Here is a 22086-nt window from a genome sequence, read left to right as displayed (position 1 = left end):
ATATTATAACTCTTTATATGTTTTTAAATTTATATGCCTCTTAATGCATTATTAATTTAATTTTTCTTTATATTTATTTAACTACTACATATCTATAGAAACTATTTTACATTTTTATCTATTTGTTATATTTAAACTAATTTGTCTGAAAAATATAAATATATTTTTATATTATTTTTTTATTTTAAATTTTATTTTTTATAATTTTTAAATACTTAGTCATTTAATATATTATCAAAGAATAACTCATATTTAAAGTATCAGTTCTTGTTCTATATTAATTTTTTAATTTTTAATTTTTTTTATAATTTCAAATTATTTGATCATTTAATAAAATAAAATTTAGAAAAATATATTTTAATTTTATTTATTAAAATAAATTTATTTCAAATATAATATATATTTATTAAATATAAATTGTTTATCATGCATGTAAAAATTATTTCTCTAAATAATTATTTCACTATTATATTCATGTGTTATTAAACTTATTTACCGTAAAAATAAAAGTATATTAATTCTCTATTTAAAATCTAATAAAATACTATTTTAATTTTTAAATAACATTATTAGTTTTTTATATTTAAAATCTACATACTAATATATAAAATGTCAATTATAACTTAATTTTAAAATTTTATTCTTAACCAATTTAATTCAGGATATGCATTTTACAAATTATTTTAAAATTAGTCTATTTTTAAAATAAATAAATAATTACTTTTTTCAATAGAGGTCTTTCAATAGGTGTTTTTATACACATATTTTATCCTTTTATAATTTTTAATTATTTTTTATTTAATAAGTTATTTTAAAAATAACTGATATTTAAAATATTATTTTTTTATACTACATATTTCATTTTATTTTGTTATAATTTCTAATTGCTTGATGATTTAATAAATTAAAAAATATATTTTACTTTTTTCTCTTAAAATAATATTATTTAAAAAAATATTAATAATAAAAATTGTTTACACATTCATATAAAAAAATTGTCTATATAAAGAGTTGTTTTACTTCTTTTATCCATTTTATTTATTTTTAAGTTGAAAAAATAAAAATATATTTAACAATATTATTTAATATTTAATAAATTATTATTCTAGTTATTAATTAGCACCATTAGTTTCTAAAATTTAAAACCTTCGTATCATTTAAAACGTCAATTATGTTTAAAATTTGAAATTTTTTTATTAATTAATTTAATCTATGATACACATCGCTAAAAATTATTTTAAAAAAAAGTTGACTTTTAGAATAAATAAATAATTATTTCTTTTACTATGCCGTTCTAAATACATTTTAATCATCATTACAAGTTTTCTTTTTAATATAATATTAGAATTCTTTTCTTAATCAATTTAATTCTTTTTTATATTATTTTTTATGTTTATTTTATCCTTTCATATTAATTATTTTAAAATATACTTTTGATATATTTATATTATTATTAAATGACTCTATGAATATATATTATACATATATTAATTAGATAATATATTTATATTGTAATTAAATGACTCTATGAATATATATTATACATATAACTATATTAATTAGACGAGTACTATAAACTACATCAGTATAACAAAAATATTAAATAAAAATAACTTATATTAAGTTATTAATTCTTCATTTTATATTATATTTTTCATTTTCAATTGTAACTTTTAATCATTTATAATTACTTAGTCATTTAATAAAATAAAATTATAAAAAACAAATTTTAATTTTATTTCTTAGAATAATATTATTTAAGCTTAAATAATTACTTCATTTTTAAGATAAGGTGAATTTCTATTTATTAATCAGTTTTAAAAGTGGAGACATTAAGTTCTTTTCTATTAAGTTAATAGAAACGGTGTTAACTTCATCCTTGTTACACTTTTTTACTCTCTCCTCTCCTTAACATCTTTTTTCTCTTTTTTTCCTATTTCTCTCACCGTTACAAAAGCTACTCACAACAGTAGCAAACCACAGCTTCAATCTCTCCCTGTTTGCATGTTGAACCAGAGTATACTCCATCACGAGGACCCTTTGTCACTGGAAGTGATTCACCTGTAAGTGCGGACTGAAAAGCACAAAGGAAAAAGAGGATAATTGACCAATTACGCATGTGGAGAATTCAAAAAACAAATACTATAACATAGATATACTAAAGACCTTTATTCATGATACAGAAATAAATAATGAAGAAAGAAATAAATAAACATAGACATACTTTAAAACGATGACGTCTCGAATTAATGAAGAAAGAAATAAATAAACATATACTAAAGACCTTTATTCATGATACAGAAAACTGTGCCTAAACAATAGCAGAGAAGTCTCACCCAGCAGAAGCAGCAGCGGATGGAACTACGTTTAGAAGATAATATCCTCATCTTTGTCACCCACAGCCAACAAATTAGAGGAATTGTAAGAAACCGCTTTGTGCAGAGTTAAATTAGACTCAACCTTCTTCAACAACATCTGCTTCTCAATCTCCCTCTTCTTATACCCCTGAATCTTCTTCAGCCCGAAGAAATCTTCCCTCTCGAGCTCATCCAACTCCCCCTTGATGTAACTAATCGTATTCTCCAACCGCGGCTTCACCACATTCTCCTGAGCGTTAACCCTACGATTCGTGGTCTTGATAACCTCATCGAGAGTGAGGAACGAGGTCTGAAGCGAGGCGAGCTCGACGAGAACCTCGATGGCCTTGATGTAGGCGGCACGACAGTGCTGCACCTGCTGGCCGCCCCGCGCCAGTCCGGTGAGGTCGTTCTTGTTGGCGTCAGCGTCGGAGGTGTACTCGAACTTGGGGAGCTTGACACCGGCGACATTTTCCTGGCGCAAGCGGACGCGGAGGGAGGCTTCCCGGACATTCTCGAGGAGCACGTGTTTGATATTGTCGCCGGCGACGTACTTGGCCTCGGTGAGCGCGAACGACGAGGTTTTCATGATGTCGCCCATGGACTCCTTCGCGGTGACAATCTTCTTCAGGATCTGACGGAACTGCACCGTGAGCGCATCGCTCTTCTTCTTCTTCTTCAGCGCATCACTTTCTGCTTTTAGTCGACGGTGAGAGAAATAGAAAAGAGAGAATAAAGTGACAATAGAGAGAAAAAAATTGAAACCAGTTAAGTGTGAAATTAACGCCATTCCCACCGACTCAACCCGCACAGGACTTTATTCATACAATATTAAACAAAAATTCACTAAGAAATCAATAAATATTTAAGTTTATTATTTATTAAATAATATATATATATATATATATATATATTGATAATAAAAAAAATTTAGAGTGTTACACAAAAATCCATAAATATTTAAGTTTATTATTTATTAAATAATATATATATATATATATATATATATATTGATAATAAAAAAAATTTAGAGTGTTACACAAAAATTGTCATGTGATAATTTTGTCTTAAAAAAAAATTTCAACAAAAATTCACATTTATTTTTTTATATTAAATTATAATACAAATGTTTTTTTAATATTTTTCATAATTTTTGTATGTAAAAGTTAAAATGAAATTATTTAATAAAAAGATTAGTATTAATCATATGTACATAAAAATTGATAATAAGGTTTTAAATAATTATATTTGTAAATGAGTAAACTAAAACATTGTAGTTAACCGTTCAAATCAATGGTTTAAGTTATATATTTATAATAAAAAAATTACACCTTTTGATATTATATATATTTTGTTTTATATTCTTTGTATTTACTTTTTATTATTTTTTAAGTTGAAAATGTAGACTTAAGACTTTAGTAAGACCAAAATGAAAGGTAAAATTAACAAATTAATTATTTTAAATATACCACTAATGTATTTATATTGTATTTGTATTGTTATTAGATGAGTTCAAAAATACGTACATTAATTATACAAGCCTAGCAACACGCTAAACAAACATAATAAAAATTATTAGATGAGTTTAGCAATATATACTTGACGAGTCTGTCCATACATTAATTAGACGAATATAAATAAAATAATTAGATGAGTTTAACAATATATAATAGATGAGTTTGCCTATACATTAATTAGATGAGTATAACAAAAAATATTAAAAAGTTTGTCAACAGTGATTAGACACGTTTAACAATAGAGATTAGATAAGTTGTCCATACAATCACTAGATAGTAAAATACATGACACAAATCATTCCACATATTGATTAGACGAGTCTAATTATGATGCTAAAATCTAATTATGATGCAAAGAAGAAATTGTGCTCGATGGGTATGGAGGCAAAAAAATTCATGCATGTATGAACGATTGTGTGTTGTATATGAAGGAATTTGAAAAGTTACATTAATGTCCACATTGTGGATTATCAAGATACAAGAAAGAACTCATATGGTAACTTGAGTAATAAACATAGTACATGGTCTGTTATGCTAGTGATCTACAACTTACCTCCATGGTTGTCCATGAAATGTAAATATGTGATGTTATCTTTAATGGTTTTTGGTCTACGACAATAAGAAAATGACATTGATTTTTATTTAAGCCCACTAATTAAAGATTTGAAAATGTTGGGGGGAAGGGATTGATGTATTTAAAGGGTATACATACTCCACTTTTAAGTTGCATGTTATATTATTTTGTACAATCAATAACTTTTCAATATATAATAATTTGAGTGGGTAAAACACAAAAGGTCACAAAATACTTAATGATATATTTTAATATACTTTTAGCTTCAATTATTGAAAATCTTACAACATATTAAAAAAAAGAAAAGGAAAAACTCTCCGAGTATGAAGGTAACATTGACCATCTTATGGTAAACGACAAGAGAAAGAATAGGAAACATATTTAAGCTTTAGCTTTAGTAAAGACCCACCTTGTACTGGTGTTTTGTGGGTGTAACTTACAATACGTCATCCATAAAGATGAAAGAAAATCGTTGATCATAAGCACAATCCATATAATTTGGTTAATTCAATTGAAATAAAAAAGAAATAAATAAAATTAAAAATTAAAAAGTTTGTTTGAGTGAAAACATAAGTTGAGAAAGACAAAAATTATGCACCATAACAATACGCTTAATAATGCTGGAAAAAAAAGGAGAGTTAAGTTTTAGCTTTTAAAAGATTGAATTGTTTTAAACATAAAAAATAAATAATAATTACTTTTATCAAAGTTTGAGTAAAACTGAAACGTTATAGTATTATAAGCACGTTTACAACAAGCTATTTACGCCAAAAGTAACACCAGAGAGATACGTACCAAACGTTTTCCTTAGGTGCATTGAGATTGTCCTAAAAGTAAAAGTAAAAAGAAAGATTGCACGTGTTAAAATAAAAGTTGTAAAAGTAATATTTCGCATATACTAGAAATAGATAACAAGTTGATATAGCTACAATTCGATTTCACAAGCCATGCATTTGCTTACCGTATTACAGTTTGTTAAGAATGTTAGTTTGCGTAAGTAATTTGGCAGTGTTTACTTTCTTATTTCACTTTTTATATTGAAAAAATATATTTTAACACAATTTTTTTTACAATATTTTAATACAACACACATTATTTTCTTACTAGTTTATTATTTATTTGTTATTGAAAATGTTATAAAAAAAATCTGTGTTAACATATTATTCTCCTTTTATATTACACAAACTCCACACTTACGCTAATGCTATCCACGATATCCTATACTTGTTGGTGTTTCTTGTGTATATATTTGAATAGAGAGACATGTATATCTCATACTCTGGAACATTTCATTTCTCATCCTTTGAAAAAACTCTGGCCAAATTCCCAAGAAGAACCTTTGAAGAGAGAATGGGTGGTAGCGTTATTCCACTCTTGGCCATGATTGTTGTACAATTGAGTTATGCAGGAATGAATATTTCCTCAAAGCTTGCAATACAATCTGGCATGCACCCTCTTGTCCTTGTTGCTTATCGTCAAATTTTTGCCACTTTCTCCTTAGCTCCTTTTGCTTATTGCTTTGAACGGTAATACACATTATATCATACGCTAATTACCTCCTTTAAACACTTTTACTTACACATTAACACCTATTATTTTTGTTTCCTTTCAATAGGAATACGGCTCCCCCAATGACAAAGCGAATTGCGTTCCAGATATTATTATCTTCCTTAACAGGGTAAGTTTAATCTGGTCTGTTGCTGCTACCTTTTAACGTCTTCAACTTGCACTTTCTTCTTATGCTATATAACATACAAGTTACAACCATCATTGTATTTCTAATCGATACAAAATCTCTTATTTTGTTTACTGATTTAGTGTTTCACCCATTCTAATTGTTTAGTAATTATTAGTTTGACCTCGAATGCAGAATTACAGGAAATCAGATACTATATTTCTTGGGTCTTAAATATTCAACCGCTACAATTGCATGTGCACTAAACAACTTGCTCCCAGCATTCACTTTCGTTCTTGCAGTTCTCTTCGGGTAACTATCATGCAAGCAAGCAAACAAACAAACAGAAGCAACCACCCCAATATTTTCTTTGCAGTGCACAAATTGTAATTGATTAAGTTTATGTTTTTACGAGCAGACAAGAGTGTTTGAGGATCAAGACAAAGGCTGGGGTAGCGAAGGTGTTTGGGACAATCCTTGGTGTGGGTGGAGCAGTTGTTCTATCTTTTTACCATGGAAAACTCCTTGGTCTAGGTGAGTCAAAAATTCAATGGAAATATGCTGAGAAAATGGAAGGAGGAGCCTCCTCTCGCGGTGAAACAAACTTGCTTCTGGGTCCTGTTTCTGTAATTTGTAGCGCTCTTCTTTGGGCAGTATGGTTCATAATTCAAGTAAGGATCATATAAACTAAGTTACGTTAAACTAAACAAACACTACATCTTAAAAAAATCTCCTAAATTAAGTACATACACATACACTTGTTTTGTTTGTTTGTTCAGGCAAATATAAGCAGGAGCTACCCAGTTCCTTTTACCAGCAGTTTCTACATGTGTTTGATGGCAAGCATTCAGTGTTTGGTCATTGCCTTGTCTGTCCAACACGAGGCCTCAGCTTGGTCACTGTACAGTACAATAAGACTTACCTCTGCACTTTATGCGGTATATATATTATATAGTTTCCATTTTCTATGATGAATTGGGTTATTCATTTCGCTAATTATTGCATTTTACAATGTCGGTTTCAAGGGAATTATTTCAACTGGGCTAACGTATTCGCTCCTCTCGTGGTCTATCGAGAAGAAAGGTCCTCTCTATGCGTCTGTGTTCTCCCCTTTGCAGCTTGTCATCATTGCTGTTGTTAGCTGGGCACTACTGCACGAAAAAATATACATTGGCACGTACGAAATTCATGGACTTCAATAAAACTCAATAAAAATTGAACATTTTGGGTTCTTCAATTTGATTTCTTTGTTCCTAATCAAAGGTTTTTGGTCATGTTCAGTGCGATAGGGTCTCTGGTGATAGTGTTTGGGCTGTATTTTGTGTTGTTGGGAAAGAACAAAGATGTGGATGAGAATGACGGTGTTGATGAGATAACGGAGGCAATGGAGGATGATGTGAAAGACCTGGAATTGGAACCCTATAATCCTTTCAACGGTAACGGAAAGCATCATGAAGAAGATGATAAAAGGAAAGGGAAGGTGACAGGCAGAGGATTCGACGCAGATTAGGTGCATGAAGACAAAGACGTTTCTATATTATAGTGCAGTTTGAAATGTCGCATTTGAAAGTCTAGATCGAAAATTGCTCCTACACATTTCAATTTATTACCTTTATCTAACAACAAGGTCGAAGGTCTCTTTCACATTTAGGAAAGATGATTGTACAAGTTACTATAGATCATATGAGTTTTAAAGTAGAAGAATTCCATATAAACTTTCTTCTATTCCTATCACTCCTCGTCTATCATTATTAGTTTCCTCGTACTCATTCATAATTCTTTTTGCTTTTTTTAATAAACGGCATCCTTACTTCAAAATTTCCCTTCATTAGAATTTTTCTTAAAACAAGCAAGAATCATAACCTGAAATCAAAGTTATTATATATATATATATATATATATATATATATATATATATATATATATATATATATATATATATATATATATATATATATATATATTTCATCTTACACTTTATAAAAATAACGTAAAATATTTTTCAATAAACAACACATAAAGATTGTATTATAAATTCTGTTTGTTATATAAGGAACCGGTCTCCTCCTAATGTCGGTTTACATCATTTTACATAAAATACAGAAATATATATTAGTTTAGTTTATAGGACATAATATACTTTTTCTTTTTAAATAGCTTGAGGTAAAAATCATATTTAACCTAAAAGTTAATCATATCAAGAAACTTATAGCTATAAATGTTAATATAAAAGATGAATGAAAACAAAAACTCTACCAATAAACTTCATAGCTATCACATTATTACAATTTGTTCTATGTAAATAACTACCAACTTCATTCTTTTAGTCTGAAGTCGTTTTTAACATAAAACTTTGTAGTCATGTCTTTAAATATTGATTCTTTTATTCTCGTTGACACAAATGGTATCAATTTTTAGGTTCACACAACGATAGCAGTAATAAAAGAGGACAATTGTATTATAAAAGAAAGTCAATCAAGATACAATATAAAGTTTTTTAATTCTATGGTATTAAATAATCAAATTACTTTAATCAATCTCATGAATTTAACATTTTTTTATTTCTAATTTAAATAGAATATTTTATCATAAAACATTTAAATACTTTATATTAATAAGCTAGTTTTAAAATATTTTATATACATAAATTTTCATTTAAATACTCTATTACGAACACATTATAAATATTTTGTTGACATATATCGTTTGATGAATGAATTTTAAGATTTATATTTACATGAAATAAATTTAATTAAAATGTACTAGAATCTAATCGTATACGACCATGCATAATTAACTAGGGTATTAAATATAGAATAGTATTTCTCTTTTATTATATTAAATAATAATTTTTGGTACTAAAATAACTCAATAATATTAAACGTAAGAAGCATCATTCCCTTCACCACCACCGTCTGGATTCGATTTGGAGGGAGCTTCTTCTTGGATCTACCCTCTCCATTTCTCTAATCGTCTCAATTATCTGCCTCTTCTTCTTCTACAACTCCTAAGTCATCTCTCTGTAAGATTCTTCTCTTTTGGACTGTGATTGATTCATTTTTGCCTCTCGCTTGCTCTAGATCTGATTACCTTTTGTTTAAGTTCTGGATTGAAATCCTTGCCATCTCGTTACGTGTTATGATAGCAGATCTGTTGCAAGTAAAAAAGTTTCTCATTTTCAATTATAAAATCAAGCAGGTTTTTCTCAATTACGGAGATCTTGGCTTTCGCATTTCCTGTCTTATGATGTTCGATGAAGAAATCGAATAATTTCATTTCAAAACTTTCTTTCGTATTTGTGTTTAACAGACTGTTCATCTTACCTCGCACCGAATTATGTTATTCTAATTTTTTGATAGATTTCGCGAAATAAATTAACACTTGACACCACCTCTCTAGTTTTCAAAAATTGATGGGATATCACTTGCGTGTAGTATTTTTTTTTTTAGTATTTCTGTCTGAATTTGGAAAATTAAGGTTAATGGTTCTCATGTACATTGATTCTTAAAATATGAGTTTTGACTGCGACTATCTGATTTTGTTGACATGTACCTTCCCATGAATATCTGCATCCAGTTGAAGCAAGATGGGGTTGTCTTTCACCAAGCTTTTTAGCCGGCTCTTTGCAAAGAAAGAGATGCGTATTCTCATGGTAGGTCTCGACGCTGCTGGTAAGACAACCATATTGTACAAGCTCAAGCTGGGAGAGATTGTGACAACCATTCCCACAATTGGTATTCTCCTGAATTTGTCTTTTACATGCTTCAGTTTTTGCTTATGTTGCGATTCTCCTTAGTTTTAGAAGTTCTAGTGCTTTTATGATCTGATTCAAACTTACCATCCAACTTCTCTTGTGTACATCTTTTGTTTGTTGAAAAAGGAATTGCCAATTGATGCTGATGTTTGTTGTTATACAGGATTTAATGTGGAGACTGTGGAGTATAAAAATATTAGCTTTACTGTATGGGATGTGGGTGGCCAAGACAAGGTCCGTTGCTTGCATATTTGTATTAAGATCTGTTAAGGTTTTGGAGGAATCGTTTATTATTTTTTTCCTGTTCCTTTTCTTTGTTGATAAAGCACTCTGAACCTAAGACAACAGATGTGAACATGGGCAGTAACTACTTCTTTCTTTGTTAAACATACTTTTTGACGATCAACGTAAACTACATAAATCTCGTTACAAGTTTTATTTGAACCATATTAGGGAAAATTATAGCGTTGTGCTGTGACTTACCTCTTAAAAATAATTAATAGAATTCATGTAAACAGTGATGGAGCATTTCAGAAAATCACCCAAAAGTTTGATGGGGACAGGAGCTTAATGAAGGCTTCTATGTAGTTGTGGTGAAAAAGCTTCGAGCTTTGATTGTGATAGAAGATTTATAACCAATACAAGAAAGATAAAAAAATTAGGGCGCAACTGCCACCCCTCTCCCTAAAGATGCTCCACCACTGCCAATGAACATATACAAGGCTTTATGTTTCCTTATTTGTAGACATATGCTATCTTTCACAATTTATTCTAGATTTGCTGCTTGAAATTTATAGGTTTTGATGAAAATATGCTTATTGATGGTCCTGTGCCTAGCGGAGTTTCTCTCGTTAACACACAACACAAACATAAACTAGTATTGAGCCATCGATGTCTACAAGTTTTTCCTGAACACATTGTGACTTACAGTTTAGATGTCAAACATATATATTGGTGTTCATTGAAGAGTTGCATTTACCTATAGACAGTCTGTGTCGAGTAGTCTATCTTCCCAGTATTTTTCTATGCATTTTTGTTAAGAACGTTCTTCATTTGTCCATTTTTCTTGCTTTGAAAGTATTTACCAAATATATATTCTATTATGTGCTTTAGATTGACTAAAATTTTGTACTCGCGTGTGGTAGCAAAATTTCTACCGTGTTCCTGTTTACTTTTGAAAATGTTTTGGATGGTTTCTATGGCTTTTGCACCGTTATTAGAGTACATACGATACAAGGTCTTTTAGGTTAGCTTCTAAATTTTTCTTGCCTTCATCTTGATCCTTGCATGTTAACATTAATGGTCTTTTGTACGGTGCTCTCACAGATTCGTCCTTTATGGAGACACTACTTCCAAAACACTCAGGGACTTATCTTTGTTGTGGACAGCAATGATCGTGACCGTGTTGTTGAAGCTAGAGATGAGCTCCACCGGATGCTGAATGAGGTAAATGGATTAAAATAAGAGCAAGATGAGTGTAAATTAATATGGACGGCATCACCGTGATCGAAATGTCTTGCATTTTCAGTTGTTTTAAATAATTTTGGACTTTAATTTTTATACTTCTCTTACTCTGTCAACTACATACATGGTATTAGTTATGAGGTAAATGGATTAAAGTAAGAGCAAGATGAGTGTAAATTAATATGGACGGCATCACCGTGATTGAAATGTCTTGCATGTTCAGTTGTTTTAAATAATATTGGATTTTAATTTTGATACTTCTCTTATTCTGTCAACTACATACATGATGGCATTAGTTATACTCTTTTTATTGATAATCTTCTGGTTTTAGCCTTTCTCGATTGACCGAGTGTTGATAGTGAAACTGCTGCATTTAAGATTTACATTGTGGTAGAAAATTTAGTTGTCTACTTGGTTAATTGATAGGATGAGTTGAGAGATGCTGTTCTCCTTGTATTTGCCAACAAACAAGATCTTCCAAATGCTATGAATGCTGCAGAAATCACAGACAAGCTTGGTCTTCATTCTCTTCGTCAACGCCACTGGTATTCAAATGCGTCTCTGTTATGTATGCCGCATGCTGCCATCTTTATCGATTACTTATGATAATTGGATTTTGGTGTTGGGTATTTTGTTTTTCTTGTTCATCACAGGTATATCCAGAGCACATGTGCCACCTCTGGGGAAGGGCTCTATGAAGGTCTGGACTGGCTCTCCAACAATATAGCTAACAAGGTAGGCTTAGATTCTTCATCTCTTGCGTTCGATGCTTGAGCTGTATAACTGTAGTTGATTTCTGTTTACTTTTCTGGATCAGGCTTAGAGACATTTTTGGGGAACGCTGCTATCTTGCTCGGCTTTACGATTATATTTTGACGTTGATCGGTTGATGTTTAAAGTCTTTTTCAACTACTTATTAAGTTCTTTTTGTCTTTATTTAGGTTTTTGATACTATATTATCATAGCAATCTTATTTGTTCCTGTAGAATTTCTAAACAATTAATAATATTAATGAATTACAAACTATACATGCAGTGATCATGCTTTTCTTAGAATTCTGCATGAGTCAATAATCTCACCCATTTTAAGCCGCGACTACTAGTTGTTCCGAGGTACAATGTACTGGTTATACTTGTTATATGATTTTGATTATGCAGTAACGTTGGTACTTTTCAATAGTGGTACTGTTTTTCTTTTTTTCAAAAGAAATTAAATTACTTGAGTCATGAGCCTAGGGTTGGAAAAATAGGTTCTAATAGTTAATATTTTGCTCACTACGAATTTGAATCGGAAAAAATTTAGGATTTTTAATTGTGAATCTAATTAGACCTAATTCACTTAACTAGGAGATTAAATGGATTCAAGTTGAGTGAAGGTGGATTGACTTAGTTGACTGTTAAACAATAATTTTTCATTAATTTTTTATGATTTTTTATTATAATTATTTATTATTTCTAATTATGTAGATTAATAATTCGATATTTTTAAATATTAGAACATTGTATAACAATATTTGAATAATTTGAATATTTAATTTATTTATCTTTTAAGTGATTGATACTTTAATTTTTAACTATTAACTATTGTCTTCGTAATAATGTTTATTAAAATAGATGAATATTTTGTTTATATTTTTATAAAATAATGAGTTAAATTAATTTATTTTAATTCTATTATAATAAATATATGAAATAAATTAAAATGTAAAATATTATTTAGTAAATTAATTTACTAATTTATTAATATGTGAAGAGTGAAACTTATTTATAGAATATTTTACTCAAAAAATAAATTGTGTTAGTCATTATATTTAGCTCCTAGGATGATGAGTGTGGTTGACTCACCTTGATACTCTTTGCGTAGTGGTTCAGTTGCAATGCATAGCAAAGTCTATGTTACGTAGAAATTGGGAACCCCATGTGTCTTTCACAGACATCACTAGATTCAATTGAAGACATGGGGAACGGATATACGATTTAAAGTGCAACGTTATATTGCTAGCGTATTTTAATTCGTAGGATAAATAAAGCGTTTCCTTTTTTGTTATCTTTTATAAACAAGGTATGTGGAGAATTACATATTCTTTGTTTGTAAAAGCTTATTTTTCGTGGAAGTGGAATTCTCTGATATTTGGATTTACAGTCAAAGACTCCAACTTAATGAAAAGAACAGGAAATTAATGGTAACGAGAATTTCACGAGGTTATTTTCTTTATTCTCATATATCGAGCACAATTTTGCAAATACTAAGGCCACATTAGACATATATATTACCTCACATGTTATGCTTCCTATATAACAACAACTCATCATATATGCCATAAGGCACTGAAGAAGAAATTTTGTTCAGAAGTTGATTGCATTTGAAATTTATCTACTGCCTCAGTACTCGATTAGAGCTGAGGATGAAGTTTTCCTCACCAGCAACGGTGGAATTTAATCGTCCTGCTGCCCACCCATTATTAGTTGCTCGAATTGCAGCACGTGCAGGATCCCCTGTTACACGGCTTCCCTCAATTTTCTTTCCAAATTCAGGAAGCCCAGCTGCTTTTCTTTCTTTTCTTTTCCTTCTATCTTCATCTCGTTCCTTCCGCAGCCAACTTTCTACTGTTCTCTGCATATTCAACACCAATTACTTTTGCATATACTCAAGACACACAGCACATTACTTCGCGTTACAATCTAACAGTAGCACACATAACAATAATATGTTGAGTTATCCATGTTTGGGGTCTTGACAAGTTTTACAATGGCCGAATTGTTATTTTCTTTGGCATAGGCTCGCACTACGGGCAACAAATAAATAATCGATCAATAACTCATTCAAGTCTTAAGATTATGTACAAGAACACTAACCATTAGTGACAATTTGCTAATTTCTTTGACTTTGTCCATAGGCATTGCTAGTTGCAGCTTTCCATGGGCTACATACACCTGATAAAAAGAACATTAAGAATGGTGTAGAGCTTATGCTAAAACTGACACAAAAAGAGTTCAGAAATAGCCCAAACGTACAATATGTGTAGGCCAATCCTCAAGACCGTCAAATATATGTGTTGCATAGATAATGGTGGCACCCCTCTCTTCACATTCCTTTCTTAGAAATCTAAGAAGGTCAGCTCTTGCTAGAACATCAAGGTCAACAGTTATCTCATCAAGAAGAAGAACCTATATAAACAAGGAACAAGCTTGTACATATGTGTAATGAGGCTAAACTGACTTTTTGACAGATCAAGCACAAGATTAACATACCTTGAACGGTTTGAGAAGACCCATACAAATCTGTACTCTTCTTCTTTGACCGTCAGATACTTTATGCAATCTCCAGGAAAGATCAATGTCCAATACCTACCCAGTTGAACAGTAAAACTATATATAAACAAAAAACATGAACATGAAGAGAAAGTAACAACTTGGTTTTAGACATATTCCGATAAATATCTGCATAAACACTAAAAAGAAGAGAAAAATGAAAGTTTATCCATAAGCTTAAATTAGCTAATGCAATAAAAAATCATCTTTTGGAAAAACTAGTATGGAAGAATTTCTACAGATTAACTAAGTATAAGCTAATCTTAGTTTATCAATAAACAGACCCTAGTCAAGTACCAAGCTCAGTCTTCATGGAATCAAATATTAAATTGATGGATATAGAATCAGGTACCATATAGAACACATTTAGGTTCTTATGTTTTCCACCATGATGAGTTACTTATATTTTATCAACATGAACGACATAAGTTAATAGAAACCACATGCAGAAATGAACAAATAGTTAAAACATAATCAATAAATAAAGCAATGGAAAAAGGAGGAAATAATAGGAAAAGATTCATCCAACCTTGATGAGATCCGCTCTTCTTTGAGGATCAATCCCAGCCACACCAAATATCATTTTTTCAGCAGAAACGTCCATCTGTATTGGCACATCAAAACCCGCAAAAGCAACATCTCGCCTCCACTGATGGAATCAATTTCAAACAATTAAAAAAGTTCCATAGACACAAGAAATAAAATAAAAACGCAGATCGCAATATCAATTTCCGACGGTCCTAAAGTTTAACTGGGGAGTTGGGCATATAACTAGTTTGTAATAACCAAAATGAACATTAGTTTTTAGTTACATAAACAGAAGCAGTAGAGTTGAAAGGTAAAAGTAAAATGAAAACAGGAACGAACCTCGCCACCGAGATAACAGAGATCACCAGAAGACACCAAAGTGGTGTCGTGAAAAGCTGATCTTCCAAGCACGCGAACCATGTCAGGTTCCACCAAGTGCTTCCCTCCTAGTATCTTCAGGATCGTGGTTTTCCCTATAAATCGCAAAACCAATAAACTTACAATTGAATACAAAAAAAGGGCCAATCGCATATTCCAAGATTCAAAGAGAGAGAGAGAGTACCGGCGCCGTTGGAACCGACGAGAAGGCAGCGGTCGCCGGAACCGAGAGTGAGAGAGAAGTTTTGAATAAGCGGTGAGGAACCCGGTGGCGAGTGGCCGTCGATGCCGGGGTATGTAAATTTGAGATCTTTAATGACAATTGTTGCAGCTTTTGAATCTGAATGGGTCCCATCACCGGCCATTTTGATTTGAACTTTTAACTGCGAAACGTATCTGAGTGTCTCTGCTTCTGCTTATTCTTGTGAGCTTTTGATTGGCGAATAAATTGATTCATGAAGTGGTGTTTGGTGGCTTTGAGGGAAAGGAAAAGGAGTTGCGTGGCTTCTTCTCAGACACTCGCGTTCGCCTCCGCCACCTACCCAAACGACCATCAAAAATGGAAAACTCTGAAAACTCATATATTGTCTTTTAATGAAAACGGTGGATCTACTTCGCTTCTTTTTAGTAACCTTTGTCAAAACACTATAAGATTAATTCTTAAATAATTTTTTTTTTAAATTTAAAAATAATTTGACAGTTATATTAATCAAAACTTGAAAAATATTATTTGAGGTATATTCAATACCTAACTTGATAATAAGTGATTGAGTTTTACAATTTTATTTGATATTTTCAGGATTTATTAATCTTTTCATTATTTTATACATTTTCTGACAGCACAGAGGCATTCTTTAAGAAAAATATTGTTCCTTTAAAAGAAAATAAAGAATTATATCTTATTATATGTTCTATGATGATTGTATAGTTATAGAGCACTCCTACTTCTAAATATTTTTATAGTTACACACAATTACATTTTATTGATATGTTTATAGAATAATTTTATCATTAAGTCACGAGGTTTTAAAACTAATATAATATTAGATCATATTTTTCAAAGAATGTTTCACCTTATGTAATAAAATTCAAGGATTAATTTATTATTCAGTAGTAAAATTGAATCGGAATTTTCTTTTTTCACACACCAACGGAATAAGTAGTGTATAAGAAGAAAAGTATGTGAATCATGTAATGTAAAATCCTATCACACCAATCTGGTTATACTAGTTGAAAAAAAAGAAAAATATATGAAAAAGGACACACAAAAAGGGTCCTCTCAACTACAAATCCATAAAACTTAATGATCTACGAGTCTTAAATATAGTATATGGAAGCAAAAACACTTTAAGCAGCAGATGGAGCAGGAACGTAATTGAGTTCGCCACCCTCTAAAAGCGTCTCAGTGAACCTTTCTGCATTGAGTGAATAGTTATAATCCAAAGTCTCATCCTCATATATATCCCACCACTTCTTCACTAACATCTTTATATCTTCTCTCTGCATATTCTCCTCTTTTTCACTGTACCTCCAAGGCTTTGATCCCTGTCACACCAATGCAACCAAAATAAATAAATATTATATCACTATTCTACATTCCATTTTCATTTCATTCAGAATTCAACGCTCACCGCAGCACAGTAGTGAACCACTTTAACTTTTTCAAGCTCAACATTCTCAGGGTGACGCCATAACATGGCCAGCACAAGATTGTACATATTGGAAATTGGCTTATACTTACCCTTGAAGTACATGTTCAGAAAATCCTGCAACACAATAAACAAAATCATAAGTTTCTGTCATAAGCTAATTGCATACTAACATGTTTGTTGTATCGGCAATTAGTACTTGTTCAGCAAAGGAAGTGGGCTTGGTGACTTGAACTGTTTGAAGAAGGTCCTTGTAGGTAGCCAGATTGGGCTGGTAAACAAACATCCCAGCGTTGAAATAGAGAGGAGGCTTGGGCCCAAGGTTGGCGGGCCACTGAACCTTGTCGGGGCACTGCTGGCAGTACCCGATCCCATACTGTGGAGTGTGGGCCCAGGTGGCTTCACAGAAACAGTCCTTCACCGCATACAAGTAGTTGTCAGGCAAGTCGAACAAGTGGTCGATGTTGTCAAACACTTGGATATCACCATCTAGGTAAATCATCTTAGAGTATTCCACAAACTGGAACATTTAGCAGAAAAGAAAACAAGACATTAATACTATAAGAAAATGGGAAAAAGAACAAAAATTAAAAGATGAATTATAGTTGTGTGTTTACCTCCCAAATTCTTAGCTTGGAGTAGTTGATGACATAATATGCCATGGCAAACTGGGTTTGGTTTTCTGGAGGGTACACGGGCTCAATCTCTCTAACAATGCAGCCTTGGTTGATGAGAATGTTGCGATGCTCTTCGGGAACATCCGGTAGCATTGCTACCACCAGAGGGTACATGCTCTTCACCTTCCTCAGACCTTTCGCCAACCCAACCACACCTTTTACATAGTCACCGTTTCCAGCAAGGAAGGTCACGTAGGCACGGTCAACACCTTCGGCGGATTTAGCTTCTGCTTTGGTGAGATTGGCTTCCACGGTGGTCATGACAGGGGCCATGGTCTCAGTGAGTAGTTTTACTTGCTTGAAGGATATTTTAGACAGGACACTGGAAAGTTGCAAGGAAGATCTTGGTTTGTTGTTGTGTTGGTCGGGAGTTGCACAATTCTTTATATAGATCTCCGAAGGGTACTATAGTAATTAACTACGTCATTAATCCAAGGGTTAGGAGATCGTTCTGGAATCTCACGGTGAATTATGTATAACGGATATCTTTCATTGATTAATTAATTTATTATTCCACTGATCACGCGGTTAGATATGGTCTTTTCTCCGGTTAATCAATTAAAGAAATTATCAATCAATTCACATTATCCGTTTAGTGTACTTTTATAACATTAGAGTATTCTAGCACACTTTCAGGATGAATTATTGGTGTTATTAATTACTGTTAGGTGTAATTATGATAAATCCTTGATAAAAATGGATAATATAGAAAAATAATGATAGTAGAATGCGTGTTTTATTAGTTGATCAATAGAATCTTGACATTAATGTAGCCAACAATTTACAAGCTGACTCTTATGTCATTATTACAAGCAAACCGTAGTTGATTTTTTTATATCTCAGTAGAAATTAATAAAACGACCTGAATCAAAATTATTATAGTTTAGGAACATGAGAGAATCTTCAATTTCTAGTAAAGAAAACACATTGAAATATTTGTTTTTTTTTTTGTCATAATAGTTATTTTCTGAGGAAAATATGGAGTAATAGCGTTGAAATGGACACATGCAAGAGAGGAAAAATTGAAAAGAAAAAACCGACATCCAAAAAATTTGGAAAAAGTTAAACTGAGGTGACATGATGAAAGAAAGATATGGGCATGCATAAAGGAGAAAAAGAGAGTACAGATAGAATATCCGTTAAGAGCTTAACTGCCACCGCCCAAACAGTGGATATCATCACCACCGACTGCCACATGGACTATCATTGGACACGTGGCATTAAATGAGGGTATTGTTGGGAACTCTGTATATTTTTGTGGGATCCATGAAATTCTTTGCGTGTGTAAACGGGGTGGTGCTGTAAGGTGGAGAGAGAGCCACATGGTAGTTAGTTTAACTTCCTATCACAATCGTTTTCTGGTTTTGTTAGTTGGTGGACCAAATATAATTCATTTTGCGACTCTTTTTATTTATTAATTAATAAAATATAGTAAGGTCACTAAAAGAAATTTAAAAAACACGACACTAATCCATGTTATAAGATGTTGCAGCATGAAGAATAGTCAAATAGTCAAGTGAAACCTAATTTTATAATTTTAGGATAATGCTTTGATCTTCTTTTCCAACGCCGACAGCCTTAACTTGGGTTCGAAGGTTTGCCTTAAATTTTGACAAAAGAAACTCACTGCCAACACCTAGGAAACATCCTTTACAAGAATATTCTCTGAAATTCTAGATTCCTTTCTTTTTTTTCTTTTTTAATATTTTGATTATTATTACCTTTGACGTCAAAATGAAAAGAAAAAATTAAAAAGAATTTTTATTGATAACATAAAATAAGAATATTTGTATTGCTTTTCTATCATTGTAGAAAAGATACTAGTGAAATTCTAACATGCATTCTATCATTCACTTATCTGTTTGCTTGTAGATTAAGTACAGAATTTTTACTTCTAACATGCACATGATTTTAACTGTTTTAACATGCACAATAATGTATATTTAATATTTCATAATACTTTAAAGGTATTGTTCCGAATAATTAAAAAAATCTGTTAGAAATTACAAAATATATACTGAAAGGCGGCTTTTCCCTCCACCTCTAATGTTTATCCCAGCATTAAGTTTACAGTTTCTTTTATCAGTAAAAAAAATTATATAAAATAAAATAAAAATAGATAAGCAATTGTTCATTACCAAAGCGTATTTATTGTATTTTTTATATTTATTTAATCATGTATCCTTTAAGTCTTCATGTGTTTTTTTATTTCTTTAGTCTCTTTTCGCATATATTAAAATTTGAAATTCCGTTTAGAAAACTTATTAGATTTTGAAATTCATATTAAAAAATTACTCAATTTTAAAATCTAGTGTAAAAAATTATTGGATTTTGAAATTTGATTAAAAAATTTACATAATTTTGAAATCCAATATATATTGATTTCAGATTTTGAAATATGATATTTATTATTTTTGGATTTTGAAATCAGTATTTATTTTCCTCGAATTTCAAAATTTGATGTATATTTATTTTTTTTGGATTTCAAAACTGATGAACACTCCTACTTAATTTCAAAATTCGGTAATAAAAAATTATATATTTACACGTTTTAATTTATAAATAATTTATTATTAATAGTATTAATGATATTATAATTAACATAATATTGTTAATGATATTATAACTTATAATATAATAATATAAATTTTATCATTAAAAATTGTAGGAATAATGTATCAAATTTTACTATTTTTATTTATTATAACTGAATTCATCATCATTGTATTCTTCAAATAATTTATCTAATTTAAAGCAAAATTCCAATAAATATGTCAATTCTAATTTTGAAATCATGTTAACATAATTTAAAATATATTAAAATATCAAATTATTCTAAAATGAAATTCAATTAACTTTAAATTATATTAAAATGAAATCAGGTTAAATATAAATATGAAATCTGATTAACTAAACTTAACATATTTAATAAATTTTATTTAAACCTTTATTCAAATGAATTTAAATTTCCATTATTAAAATTTGAAAATCCTGTTTACATTATGTTTAAAAATAGAATTTAATCATTGTTTTTATTAGTATAATTTATATATATATATATATATATATATATATATATATATTCATCTGAATTAACATAAAAAAATTATTTTATTTGGATCAATTTTAATTTAATAAAAATTTAAATAATTCAATCTATGTTAATATTTTAACATATAATTTATTAAAACAAGTAAAACACATTTAACAAAAAAAAATTAAAAAAGAAAAGAAAATAAATAAAATATAATAATAAAATCAATAGTGAATTTTGAAATATAAAGAAAGTGTTTATTGAATTTTGAAATTTGGAAGAAATGAACTTTATCAAATTTTGAAACATTGAAAATACATTCAACCTAATTTCAAAATTCGATAAGTTTTCAAAACAGATTTTAAAATTTGTTGAGTTCTTAAATTAAATTTTAAAATTTGAAAAATTTTCTTCACCAAATTTTGAAATTTTGTAAATTTTTAAATCAGATTTTGAATTCTGATTAGAGGCTTTATCTTTTAAAATATAGTTAAGTGTCACTATATTTAGATTAAGAAAAAATGGGAGTAAAAATGGGTAATGAGTGGATGAGGTAATTATAGGAGAGAGAGAAAAATTTACATTTATAAAGAGAGTAGTTTAGACATTAAAAAAAAGTTTGGAGGTGGAGAAACCTTGGAAATACATGGAGAAGCATCCGTACTGAAATGCATGAAGCTTCCACCCGGCCCGCTAATTTGTTTTATTGTACTGGGCTCGAAAGATAGCCCAATTTGTAACATTTGACAATTGCTTCCTACACTCTATTATTTTCTTCCTGTACTCCATCATTTTATTTAATTTCCATTTTGGCCCTGAGACTTTTATTTGAAATCTATCTCAATAAAGGAGTCATAGTGAAGAAGGAAGAACTAGTGTTGCATTGTTGAAGGTTTTTGGAAAATAAAATGTTATCCTAAATGATTGTGGAGGTGGGAAATTTATTCTAGAATTATGTTTTCGGAATTTGAAATCAATATTCCTGATTAATAAATCTGCAAGTAGTTTACTATGTTCTGAAAAATAAATTCTGTAATACTAGTTTTGTTTCGTTACAGAAAGGTAATTCCGCAATTAGATGGGGATTTTTTCTGAAAAAGGTGAAAACAAAGTGTAAATATGACTTCCGGAAAATCTATTCCAGGAAGCATAAAATATCTTATCCGTA

The 22086-nt window shown here is 30.2% G+C and overlaps 5 protein-coding genes across 5 annotated transcripts; 2 read left to right on the top strand and 3 right to left on the bottom strand.

Annotated features, from left to right (window-relative positions):
• Positions 1–1835: 1835 nt before the first annotated feature.
• On the bottom strand, positions 1836–3198 carry LOC108324690 (V-type proton ATPase subunit D). Its single transcript, XM_017557628.2, has 2 exons — positions 2337–3198; positions 1836–2074 (listed from the first exon to the last, which is right to left on the bottom strand). The coding sequence occupies exon 1, from the start codon at positions 3145–3147 to the stop codon at positions 2368–2370; it is 780 nt and encodes a 259-aa protein (XP_017413117.1). The 5' UTR covers positions 3148–3198; the 3' UTR covers positions 1836–2074; positions 2337–2367.
• Positions 3199–5740: 2542 nt separating this feature from the next.
• LOC108325504 (WAT1-related protein At1g09380) lies at positions 5741–7857 on the top strand. The gene is made up of 7 exons (XM_017558587.2): positions 5741–5974; positions 6064–6126; positions 6319–6435; positions 6542–6794; positions 6903–7061; positions 7149–7300; positions 7405–7857. Exons 1-7 carry the CDS (start codon positions 5799–5801, stop codon positions 7631–7633), a joined length of 1149 nt encoding a protein of 382 aa, XP_017414076.1. The 5' UTR covers positions 5741–5798; the 3' UTR covers positions 7634–7857.
• A 1129-nt stretch (positions 7858–8986) lies between these two features.
• Positions 8987–12375, top strand: LOC108326330 (ADP-ribosylation factor). The gene is made up of 7 exons (XM_017559777.2): positions 8987–9145; positions 9700–9857; positions 10041–10111; positions 11204–11323; positions 11768–11886; positions 11995–12076; positions 12159–12375. Exons 2-7 carry the CDS (start codon positions 9710–9712, stop codon positions 12162–12164), a joined length of 546 nt encoding a protein of 181 aa, XP_017415266.1. The 5' UTR covers positions 8987–9145; positions 9700–9709; the 3' UTR covers positions 12165–12375.
• Positions 12376–13517: 1142 nt separating this feature from the next.
• LOC108324955 (ABC transporter I family member 20) lies at positions 13518–16150 on the bottom strand. The gene is made up of 7 exons (XM_017557914.2): positions 15743–16150; positions 15520–15653; positions 15182–15301; positions 14593–14688; positions 14356–14508; positions 14197–14274; positions 13518–13954 (listed from the first exon to the last, which is right to left on the bottom strand). The coding sequence occupies exons 1-7, from the start codon at positions 15921–15923 to the stop codon at positions 13715–13717; spliced, it is 1002 nt and encodes a 333-aa protein (XP_017413403.1). The 5' UTR covers positions 15924–16150; the 3' UTR covers positions 13518–13714.
• A 575-nt stretch (positions 16151–16725) lies between these two features.
• On the bottom strand, positions 16726–18226 carry LOC108325214 (galactinol synthase 1). The gene is made up of 4 exons (XM_017558242.2): positions 17825–18226; positions 17407–17727; positions 17190–17324; positions 16726–17103 (listed from the first exon to the last, which is right to left on the bottom strand). Exons 1-4 carry the CDS (start codon positions 18155–18157, stop codon positions 16906–16908), a joined length of 987 nt encoding a protein of 328 aa, XP_017413731.1. The 5' UTR covers positions 18158–18226; the 3' UTR covers positions 16726–16905.
• Between the last annotated feature and the right edge of the window lie 3860 nt (positions 18227–22086).

Source organism: Vigna angularis, chromosome 3 (assembly GCF_016808095.1).
Source record: "Vigna angularis cultivar LongXiaoDou No.4 chromosome 3, ASM1680809v1, whole genome shotgun sequence".
NCBI lineage: Eukaryota > Viridiplantae > Streptophyta > Magnoliopsida > Fabales > Fabaceae > Vigna > Vigna angularis.
This window is presented reverse-complemented; position numbering and strand designations above follow the sequence as displayed.